General features: G+C 36.5%; 1 protein-coding gene across 2 annotated transcripts in view; it reads right to left on the bottom strand.

Annotated features, from left to right (window-relative positions):
• TLL1 (tolloid like 1) overlaps positions 1 to 12,596 on the bottom strand; it is a 269,311-nt gene that overhangs the window by 58,194 nt on the left and 198,521 nt on the right. For both annotated transcript variants that reach the window (XM_024116874.2, XM_024116873.2), the window contains exons 10-12: positions 4,793 to 4,895; positions 2,167 to 2,283; positions 831 to 976 (exon numbers count right to left, since the gene is read on the bottom strand). In XM_024116874.2, coding sequence (XP_023972642.1) covers positions 831 to 976; positions 2,167 to 2,283; positions 4,793 to 4,895 — 366 coding nt within the window. The remainder of the gene's footprint in view (positions 1 to 830; positions 977 to 2,166; positions 2,284 to 4,792; positions 4,896 to 12,596) is intronic.

A 12,596-nucleotide genomic window follows, 5' to 3' on the forward strand; every position in this document is an offset into this window, starting at 1 on the left:
TTAATTTCAGGAAAGAAATAATCTCCAGTAATGGCATCTGGATCTCTAACTCTCCTGGACCTACTGCCAGCACCTCATCATTCCTTCCTACTCCACCTTGGGCTCTCAATTTCTAGCCTGATTCTGTAATTTAAACATGCTCAGGAGTTCTTGACAAATTCCCATATCTCTTAGCTTCTAATTCCTCACTCTGTTCTCCCCACTACACAAAAATGACTCATTAGCTAGTGCAGTAGTTTTAGATGTAGACTTTTCTCCAGGATTCTGACTGGCCTTTGGTTTATTCTACCCTCATCTAATAATGCAATGTTGGTGCTGATCTCTTCCCCAATAAATATTTTTGATGAAGTCAAAAATTCCTAAGAATATTTAAATCCCTGTTTTTTGATATAAATAATTTTCTGCATAATGATAAAAAGGTGAAAAATGGATTTACACTGTAACAGCAACAAAAAAGATGATCTACATTTAACCTCTTAGTTTAGAAGAGAAATAAAAGTTTTTTATTTAATGGACGCTTCAAGCATTCTTGTGAAACAAGCCTGGGCATTTGTCAAAAGAAACTATTGACAGTACTTCAAACATTCTAATTCAAAAAGCACAGATAATGTAAACTCACTTTAATCTTCTTGAAAATGTCTGCAGTAAGAGGAAAGAAGAAAAAAAAAAACCTCTTTCGCTCTTGATGTTGCATTTTATAGGCAATCCTTTGCTTCTTTGTTGATGAAAAAGCTGATTCTCTAGTTCTTTGCTTTTTTAATGAGGATCCCATTAAATGCACTGTCATTTATGGAGGATGTGCCCCACAAAGGCTGCCTGAAGGACTTTACCTCAAAGGCCTGAAAGGTCAGCCCGACATAGCAGTCTTCTGACACTGCTATTTTCCATACACATTCTTTCATCGGCCTGTAGTCATCGGGATAATTAGGAGACTGAATCTGTCCTTCATTTTTACGTATCTCACCTCCACAGATAGCTGAGGAAAGCAAAAATAAACAAATAAATAAGCCTAGACATGCCATTTCATTTTCATTTTCTTCTAAGATAACATTTTAGTTTGGTGCCTGGAGCTGAGTACATAAAAACCAGGTTATAAAAATCAAGGTTGGCTGGTTGTAAATATTTAGTTGGTTAAAAAAAAAAAACCTAGCCACTTAACTATAAATATTAGATAACAGTCAGCAGAGGAATATATGATTTATTTATCACTGTTAATTCACATTTTTACAAAAACAAACATTTTTTAAAACAACTTTAAAAACCTTTTGAGATTTTGTAATTTATTCTATGTGAGTTTCCTCTTTGATTCTCTGAACTGCTTCTTTAGGTCTTTTACCTCAGTGGAGGAGCTGATCAGGAGAGAAGCTCCACAAAACTCCCTGGGTCTCTGGCTCTGAGCGGCCCTTGTGCTCAACATCTGTGGCTCCATCCAAACCATACTCTTCACAACCACACAGTTAATCTCTAAAACAAATGCTTCCATTCTCTTAAAAGTCTAAGAGAAGCAGGAATCTTCTGTCTTCGAAATAGCCTAAACTTCTGTGCTGGCAGAGGCAGGAGAAAGAAGGGTCTTCTCTACCCATGATCTGGCAAGAAGGTTTTTAAAGCCAGGAAGCACAATGCCAGTTTACTGTTTTAGATACATATAGAACAAAGCCTCTAGTAAATTCTTCTTGAATGCTGACTCTCTCATTTAGACAAAGCAAGCTCCAGAACTGTGCGCAATTACTTTCTGTGCAGTTTCCTTTATCAAGGCATTTCCGCAGTACAGGCATCAAATACACACAAACTCAGCACAAAGAGAAGTGGTAATTTCTTCATAACATTTTAATGTTGTCATGAAAAAACAACCGAAGTTTAAGAACTCTTTTGCCATTTGTTGTTGCTGTTGTTTTCCACACATCTCTAGTGAGTTTTTTTTCCCCCACACATCCCATGAGTACATTTACATGTTACCATATTACTGGTAACAGAAAGCAGGTTGTTTTTGCAGTTTAAATTTACCGAGTATTTTTATTAAAATCATCATAATGAACATTATAATACAGGTTTAGAAAATTTTGTAATTAAAATACAGTTACAATATCATTCTAATGAAATTGAGAGAAAGGATATTTCTGTTTAGAGGTCTAAGAAGAAGCCATCTCTAAACTCAATGTGACTTGCCTTCATAGATCGCTGCAAAGCCCTTTCCCACCCAATTACTGCTGCTACGAAACTCAATCCACATTCTGCTGTCTGTAGAGGTAAGAACTTCAGGCAATTTGTCCCCACAGAATCTACCTAAAAGAAATAAAAGAATAAAGAGACTCCTAAAAATGACTTTATATTCTAATTGCTTTTCATACTAGCTACAAATTGCATGCATAAAAGCTGATTTGGTTCCTGTATCTACCCCTAGGAACTAGAGCCATAACTATTCCTTAATATTTACTTAATAAAGGTGGATAAATACATCTCTTCATATTTATTTATAGAATATTGGAACATATCACTCTGAGATTAAATGACTGATGTCAGTATCATTATCTGTAGAATTAAGAAACAGCTAGCTCAAAATATGTCCTATTTGTAAAATGACACATGATATATCAAGGTGGGGAATATTATTCTATGGAAAACAGAAACAAGTACAAGTGATCCTGAAAAACTGCTTCAAATTTTCAGTTTGGTCATTAGTAGGGAAGTGACAGCTCAAAGTATAGTTCTTTGTTTAGCCATGTTCAATGGTGACTTGTCGGGGAAACCCACAGGCTGCCCAAGGATCTTATGTTACTACATACATCTCATCTATAAAGCTGTAGTATGTAGTGTAGTAGGCAGAATGGCAAACAGTATCAGAAGACTTGATAATGAGTTCTGATTTTTTTCTGATTGTTTATCCACAGGCAAGTATAATACTGAGCAAATATATTATTGCCTGTAATTCCTTCTTCCCTCCTTCAACCTTCCACAAATATTCGTTGCTTAGTGTATATCTGCTACTGTGCTCTAAGATTTTATATGATGACAGAAAGTTAAATATGACAATGCACATGAAATAATTCCACAAAGAATAATAATTGTCATCCATTTTTGTGTGCCCTTTGTAATGATGTCATACATAGTTTTAGTATATGAAAATGTCAGTCAACTTAAACAAATTCATACTAACAGATAGCAGGTGAAAAAATATCTCCCTAAATGGCAAAGTAAATTAGGGGCATGTAAAAGAGAGCCATGTCTCTTAAACTGTAATGTGTGGGAAAGGGAGGGGGAGAGGGATAATTAGAAGTATGAGATTAACAGATACAAACTACTATGTATAAAATAGATAAACAAAAAGGATTTACTGTAAAGCACAGGAAACCATTTTCAAAACCTTGTAATAACCTGTAATGGAATATAATCTGAAAAAAGAATATATATCTATATCTATATCTGAACCACTTTGCTGTATACCTGAAACTAACACAACACTGTAAATCTACTATACTTCAATTCTTTAACAAAGGAAACTGGAAGAAAGTAACATGACTAAAAGAGAAAAAGCTATAATGTGCATATGAATTGCCAGGGAGTCTGTCAAAATGCAGTCTCTGGTTCAGAAGGTACGGAGTGGGACCTGCATTTCCACACTTCTAACCTTCTAGGTGATTATGATGCTGCCAGTGTGACAGCTACACTCTGAGGAACAAGGTGTCAGAGGAAATAGTGGGGAAAGCTTTCCACATAAACATTGTAGTCAGACTAAGCCAGTCTGTTAGGCCATTATAACCTGCAGTGTGTAATGCTGATGGTGCTCTAAAAAGTGTTCTCAATATTTCATTTTTAGAATTGGTTTTTCAATATGAGTTTAATGAAATGTTTTCTTTGGAACACACATAAATATATTACAAATTGCTTCATCTAGGCTAAGAAACTAAATGTTCAAGACAATGTTTTCCTCATCCTGACTTATAAATTAGCTCAAATCTTAATTTTTCCTTATTTTTAAGCATTTCTACAGATCTCTTGGACTTACTAAGGCTGCTGTCACTTTTAATACAACAGTGTCCATTCAGCAGGTTTTAGATGTTAAGAAGAAAAGATCTGTAGGCACATAAACACAGCTGAGTAAAGCTACTTCTAAAAATAGAAGGAAAAGTTACAATCTCAAAAAAAAAATCAATAGAGTAGATGCTCACATGCTCACAGCAGCTCTCACCTTTAAGTAAAACAGAGGGCAACAGAAAGTGCCTCATGTAAGTTAGTGATGTGGTCTGTGGTTAAATGTTGGTAGCATACTTTCGTGAGCACCAAATCTGAGCTACAATTTATGACACAACCTACAGATGCACCTTCTCAGCCACAAAAACCTGAGTAGCAAATCTGTGATGTCTACAATAAGAACCAATATCCTTGGTGCAGGAAGCCAGCAACCAAATGTGTACCTAACAGCTCACGCTCTACTGCCTTAGCAAACAAAGCAGAACAACATACACACACAAATACACAATTTATCTGGTTTACTCACTAAAATTCTGATTTTAAAATTAAAAATACAGAATATGTGATGATTATTCACTATAAGCTATTCTAAATCATTATGTTCAGGTCAAAATACCACCTCATAATTGAAGCTGGTTTAAATCAATTAATTGTCTATTTATCTATCTGTCTGTGAGCATTTTTGCTGTGATTGAAAAAAGTATAAGAAAAATTAAAATGTTGGTCTCATACATTTTAAACCCTAAGATAACTCTTGAAAGAATTGTCTCTGGACAAGACAGACTACATGCATAGCCACATAAGAGGCCAAAAAATTTCTTACCAAGGAGAGGTGATTTCCTCCAGTACCCATCTCTTACTTCAATGTAATCATACCAGCACAAACTACTTTTGTATAGGTCCATCGTAGTAAAGTTTAAGACAATCTTCAAAATGTAACAAAAGAATACACAGATTAAAAATGATTGTAACTTCACATGGCTAGGAACCCAGGACTACTGTGAAAAGAGATTCATAGCAAATTTTTTTATCCTGTATTAGTATCCCTCTAATACTTTTTAAATAAACACCTCAAAAAAACACCCATTTTCTCATTAACTTTAATGTCTAACAATTTAGAAGCACAATGTCAATAAAGAAACTAAACATTTCAGCAATTAAACCAAAGTTTCTGTAAAGTTAATTTGAACAATTGTGAAACAAACAGAAATCTTTATTCAAATAGTTTATTTTGAATTTTCTTAGATAAACATGACTTAAACCATGAGAACTTCTGATTTTACTATGAGTGTCTTCTTTTTAATAATTTATTTCAGACATCTATAATTATGTTAAAAATAACCACCATGTGCCGTATTCCAGGAACATAATATCATTGTGTATGTTGAAATGTTTTAAATACAGCTCTAGAATTCAAATTTGTCCATGTAACTATAATCAAAGACAGATGTCACTATGTTTCTCCAGATCCAAGAATATGTATTCGAAGACCTTTTAAGTTAGAAGATCTTGTACATGACCCTTTACTCTGTACTTTGTTTTGAAATGATGCTGCTTTTTAAGATAATTCGAGAGCAACTTTAGAAAAGACAGTTTTCTTACTGCTTTATAAAAAGACTTTACTTTTCATATAATTAACTTTTTTTTTTAGTTGATTACACCAAAAAGTAGAGCCAAACTAACATAAAAATGCATGTATCTGCTGAGGTAAAATTCACTTGGAAAATACTTTTTTATATTCAAAAACTCATTCTAAATCTATTCTGCTTAAAACATCTAAGATGCTTAAGGTGTACAATGAACCTGTTATTTAATCTAGAAATTGAAATGGACTTTGGCCAAAAGCAAGAAATTATGAATATTTGACATACTTCTAATATAAAACTGTAGGTTGTAACAGTATTTACCGAATCCTTTTGTGTCAATATAAAAATTCGAATGTAGGAAGACTCTCGAGGAATGAAAAAAAAGAAAAGAAAAAGTATAATCAATTTTGAATCCATATTCCCTAAAAGTACTACCTTTTTTGTGTTAGAAAACATATACTTCTCCCCTTTCTTGAGCATAGTATTTAACAGAGGGGTAAGTACAAATTATGGCAAATCAATCCTCACTCAACTAGCTTACTTCTTCCTAGGATGAAGATACAGCCTAACAATGAATATTTCTCACGGCATCTTATATCTCCACATTGATGAAATTGTATGCCAAAGTTGGTTTTAATTGCCCATATAAATAACCATTTCACAGAGATGGAAACTAAGAATTTATCCTACTATAATGAAAGTCAGTTGTACCTTATAATGGTGTTAACATTTCACCGTTAAATTCAACATTTACCAGTTTCTTTAAACATGTACTTTCTTAATTACAAAAGGGTGAAATCTATCGAGGATTTGAAAATAGAAACAAGATGTTCTTTAACTGTAATGCAGTAGGCGCGGCATAATTTGCTTCGGTTTAGTAAAACTTCATTTATTTCTTTCTACCTTATTTATATATTTTTTTTCCTTTTTCCTTTGTTTTTTTTCCTTCATCTGATTTTATCATTCTAAATATTCTAAAAAATGTTTTACAAGAATTTCCAAAATATCAAAGGACAAAGGACTAATCCTTAATTTCCCTTTCTTTTTCAATAACCCTCCATACTTGATTATCAAAATGCATAGTTTCTAAACTATTTTCCTGTAGTTACAAATATGCTTGCTCTTCCATCTCTGAATACCAATTCAACATTAGTTTATTCTTAGGACATAATTGGGAAATAATTTCTGGTTTTCCCCCTTAACTTTATATTTACTTTAAGTCTGCTACAAATGGGGAATACTACCACTGTCTCATATTAAGTTTCATTCTCCATTTGTATTCTCCCTATAGCAACCACCAGAGCTTCAACTCTGTATGATCATATGAGAACTTATTTATTATAGCAGAGACGGCAAAACTAGAATACAGACACAAACAGTAGACCTCAAGGCTCATTTGTGGCTTCCCTCTGGGATATAAAGGAGAGTTGTATAATGGTATGCAAAGAGTTTCAACTTCCTCCTCGATAAGGAAAAAATCAGCTAAATTGGGGGGATGCGTGTCGTCAAAATTTATTCAAATTTGAAACGATGTGGTTGGATTGCTAACAAATAGTTAATATTTGAAGTCCGGAACACACACACATACACATACATGCGCACGCGTGCGCGCGCGCACACACACACACACACACACACACACACACACACACACATACAGTTGGAAGGGGGGTAACTCTAAACAGAAAAGTTTCCTATCTTGTTTTTAATCTTCTATTTTAAACCCCAAGCACTGTGAAGGAACAAAACTGGCCTACTTTAATGTAAAACATAGCGTCCTTTAGAAGCAGAAAATGTAATAAAGATAGGTTTTCAAAAATCAAATCTTAGGGCTCTGATGTAGAAGTAAAATGTTGGCCTTTGACTAAGGTTGCTAGCAGAATCCATAATTGAATTACAAATCAAAAGCACTTAAAAATATTTGATTGTTTTATATTATATTATGTTATTTTATATAAATACATTGCATCTTTTTTTCAAAGAATGATGAAATAAAAACTACCTAGCACAATTATATAGATGTTTTATTTCTTATGTTAAGTATCAGTTTACCATTTCTCAATTTAAAATTAATCATAGTTCCTCTGGAACATGGGATTGAGGGAGATACAAGGAACAATTCTAAGATTTCCTGTGATCTGTTCAGCGTCTTAGTTGCTATTCTGCAAATTAAATGGATTCAATTGCTGTGGAGTTTGCTCACTAAAGACTTTGTTTTACAATCTTACAGAGTGAACAATCTTGAAGAAAGGCAGATCAACAGTCAAGGGACTAGATGTCTGGAAGTCTCCAGAGAATGATACAAGCACTGAAATTTTGTCAGCACGATTAAGACATTACTGACTACCTAAACTAATTCCATGAACACCATAAAAAGACCAATTAGAATAATATTTATACCTTATAGTGCTGGGGATGGGGAAGATAGAAATCTTGTCAATTAGACTGATATTATTAAATAGTCCTTTAGAAAGAGATATTAGAATTAAAAGCAGTAAAATAAAATAGTTTTCAGGGCTCCATCCAGAAGCAGCTTGGACAAGTCTGATAAACTCTAGGCAGACAACAGTTTTCTTCTCAGAAATAAGACTAGGGGCAAAATCAGGGACCAGTAAACTATTCCCCACGGGCCAAATCCAGCCTGTAGCCAGCTTTTGTAAAGAAAGTTTTGTTATACACATTCTTTTACATATTGTCTATGAGTGCTTCTGCAATACAATGGTAGCATTGGGTATTTGAACAAACTGTATATCTGGCAGAGCCAAAAATATTTACTGTATATCCTCTTCAGAAAGATTTGCCAAATCCGAGAATAATTGATAATTAAGGTTTTGGTCAGTGCTAAACTATATCATACTAAAGGGAAAATTTGCATTTATTTTCACAACTAGGAGTTGTTTGTGACTGTGAATCAAAAAGTGTAGGTTCAAGTTCTAGCTTCTCAATTTGCTACTTTACTTAACCTTTCTGACTTTGAAGGAATGTTCTTGCTATAAAATGGAGATCATCATAACAGGCTGATCTCAGCAGAATTAAATCAGAAAGATTTAATTGGATAATGTGTAGAAAAACACTAAAGTAATATAAATACATTGTTAAGATTCTCATGTATTATAATTTTCAGGGTATATATTTGAGCATCCCTTACAATATAAATCCTAAACAGGAGTTGAGGAAGATGGCGGAAGAGTAAGATGCGGAGATCACCTTCCTCCCCACAGATGCATCAGAAATACATCTACGTGTGGATCTGCTCCTATAGAACACCCACTGAATGCTGCCAGAAGACCTCAGACTTCCCAAAAGGCAAGAAACTCCCCAAGTACCTGGTTTAGAGCAAAAGAAAAAAGAAAAAACAGAGACAAAAGAATAGGGACAGGACCTGCACCAGTGGGTGGGAGCTGTGAAGGAGGAAAGGTTTCCACACACTAGGAAGCCCCTTCGTGGGCAGAGACTGCAGGTGGTGGAGGGGGGAATCTTCAGAGCCGCGGAGGAGAGCACAGCAACAGGGGTGCGGAGGGCAAAGCGGAGAGATTCCCGCACATAGGGTCAGTACCGACCAGCACTCACCAGCCCGAGGGGCTTCTCTGCTCACCCGCCAGGGTGGGCAGGGGCTGGGAGCTGAGGCTTGGGCTTTGGTCGGATCACAGGGAGAGGACTGGGGTTGGCAGTGTGAACACATCCTGGAGGGGGTTAGTGCACCACGGCTAGCCGGGAGGGAGTCCGGGAAAAAGTCTGGACATGCCGAAGAGGCAAGAGACATTCTCTTCCCTCTGTTTCCTGGTGCGTGAGGAGAGGGGATTAAGAGTGCTGCTTAAAGGAGCTCCAGAGATGGGTGCGAGCCGTGGCTAACAGCGCGGACACCAGAGACGGGGATGAGATGCTAAGGATGCTGCTGCCGCCACCAAGAAGCCTGTGTGTGAGCACAGGTCACTATCCACATCTCCCCTCCCGGGAGTCTGTGCAGCCCGCCACTGCCAGGGTACCGTGATCCAGGGACAACTTCCCCAGGAGAACACATGGCGCGCCTCAGGCTGCTGCAACGTCACGCCGGCCTCTGTCACCGCAGGCTCACCCCGCATCTGTACCCAGCCCTCCGCCCGGCCTGAGTGAGCCAGAGTCCCTGAATTAGCTGCTCTTTTAACCCCGTCCTGTCTGAGCAAAGAACAGACGCCCTCAGGCAACCTACACACAGAGGTGGGGCCAAATCCAAAGCTGAACCCCAGGATCTGTGGAACAAAGAAGAGAAAGGGAAATCCCTCCCATCACCGTCAGGAGCAGCAGATTAAATCTCCACAATCAACATGATATACCCTGCATCTGTGGAATACCTGAATAGACAACGATTCATCCCAAATTGAGGAGGTGGACTTTGGGAGCAAGATATATTATTTTTTCCCCTTTTCCTCTTTTTGTGAGTGTGTATGCATATGCTTCTGTGTGAGATTTTGTCTGTATAGCTTTGCTTTCACCATTTGTCCTAGGGTTCTGTACGTCCCTTTTTTTTCTTTTTTTACTTAAAAAATTTTTTTTCTTAATAACTATTTTTTATTTTAATAACTTTATTCTATGTTACTCTATTTTATCTTATTTGATCCTCTTTATTTCTTTCTTTCTATTTTTTCTCCCTTTTATTCTGAGCCATGTGGATGAAAGGCTCTTCATGCTCCAGCCAGGCATCAGGGCTGTGCCACTGAGGTGGGAGATCCAACTTCAGGACACTGGTCCACAAGAGACCTCCCAGCTCCATGTAATATCAAATGGCAAATATCTCCCAGAGATCGCCATCTCAACACCAAGACCCAGCTCCACTCAATGACCAGCAAGCTACAGTGCTAGACACCCTATGCCAAACAACTAGCAAGACAGGAACACAACCCCACCCATTAGCAGAGAGGCTGCCTAAAATCATAATAAGGCCACAGACACTCTAAAAAACACCACCAGATGTGGACCTACCCACCAGAAAGACAAGATCCAGCCTCATGCACCAGAATACAGGAACTAGTCCCCTCCACCTGGAAGCCTACACACCGCACTGAACCAACCTTAGCCACTGGGGACAGACACCAAAAACAATGGGAACAACGAACCTGCAGCCAGCAAAAAGGAGACCCTAAACACAGTAAGATAGCAAAATGAGAAGACAGAAAAACACACAGCAGATGAAGGAGCAAGGCAAAAAGCCACCAGACCTAACAAATGAAGAGGAAATAGGCAGTCTATGCGAAAAAGAATTCAGAATAATGATAGTAAAGATGATCCAAAATCTTGGAAATAGAATAGAGAAAATACAAGAAATATTTAACAAGGACCTAGAAGTACTAAAGAGGAAACAAGCAATGATGAACAACACAATAAATGAAATTAAAAATACTCTAGAAGGGACCAGTAACAGAATAACTGAGGCAGAATGGATAAGTCACCTGGAAGATAAAATACTGGAAATAACTACTGCAGAGAAGAATAAAGAAAAAAGAATGAAAAGAACTGAGGACAGGCTCAGAGACCTCTGGGACAATATTAAACACAAGAACATTCGAATTATAGGGGTCCCAGAAGAAGAAGAGAAAAAGAAAGGGACTGAGAAAGTATTTGAAGAGATTATAGTTGAAAACTTCCCTAAAATGTGAAAGGAAATAGTTAATCAAGTCCAGATAGCACAGAGAGTCCCATACAGGGTAAATCCAAGGCGAAACATGCCAAGACACATATTAATCAAACTAACAATAATTAAATGCAAAGAAAAAATACAAATAACATACAAGGGAATCTCCATAAGGTTAACAGCTGATCTTTCAGCAGAAACTCTGCAAGCCAGAAGGGAGTGGCAGGACATATTGAAAGTGATGAGGGAGAAAAACATTCAACCAAGATTACTCTACCCAGAAAGGATCTCATTCAGATTTGATGGAGAAATTAAAACCTTCACAAACATGCAAAAGCTGAGAGAGTTCAGCACAACCAACCAGCTTTACAACAAATGCTAAAGGAACTTCTCTAGTCAGGAAACACAAGAGAAGGAAAAGACCTACAACAACAAACCCAAAACAATTAAGAAAATGGGAATAGGAACATACATATCAATAATTACCTTGAATGTAAATGGATTAAATGCTCCAACCAAAAGACACAGACTGGTTGAATGAATACAAAAACACGACCCATATATATGCTGTCTACAAGAGACCCACTACAGACCTAGGGACACATACAGACTGAAAGTGAGGGGATGGAAAAAGATATTCCATGCAAATGGAAATCAGAAGAAAGCTGGAGTAGCGATTCTCATATCAGACAAAGTAGAATTAAAAATATAAACTGTTACAAGAGACAAAGAAGGACACTACATAATGATCAAGGGATCGATCCAAGAATAAGACGTAACAATTGTAAATATTTATGCACCCAACATAGGAGCACCACAATACATAAGGCAAATATTAACAGCCATAAAAGGGGAAATTGACAATAACACAATCATATTAGGGGACTTTAACACCCTATTTTCACCAATGGACAGATCATCCAAAATGAAAATAAAAAAGGAAACACAAGCTTTAAATGATACATTAAACAAGATGGACTTAATTGATATTTGTAGGAGAATCCATCCAAAAACAACAGAATACACATTCTTCTCAAGTGCTCATGTAACGTCTTCCAGTAGAAGACTCAAATCAATAGAATTAGAAATGAAAAGAAGTAACAACTGACACTGCAGCAATACAAAGGATCATGAGACATTACCGCAAGCACCTCTATGCCAATAAAATGGGCAACCTGGAAAAAATGGACAAATTCATAGAAATGCGCAACATCTTCCAGTATAGATCATATCTTGGGTCAAAAATCAAGCCTTGGTAAATTTAAGAAAATTGAAATCATAGCAAGTATCTTTTCCAAGCACAGAGCTATGAGACTAAATATCAATTACAGGAAAAAAATCTGTAAGAAATACAAACACATGGAGGCTAAATGACACACTAATTAATAACCAAGAGATCACTGAAGAAATCAAAGAGGAAATCAAAAAATACC

The sequence above is a fragment of the Physeter macrocephalus genome, chromosome 7 (genome assembly GCF_002837175.3).
Source record: "Physeter macrocephalus isolate SW-GA chromosome 7, ASM283717v5, whole genome shotgun sequence".
Lineage (NCBI taxonomy): Eukaryota > Metazoa > Chordata > Mammalia > Artiodactyla > Physeteridae > Physeter > Physeter macrocephalus.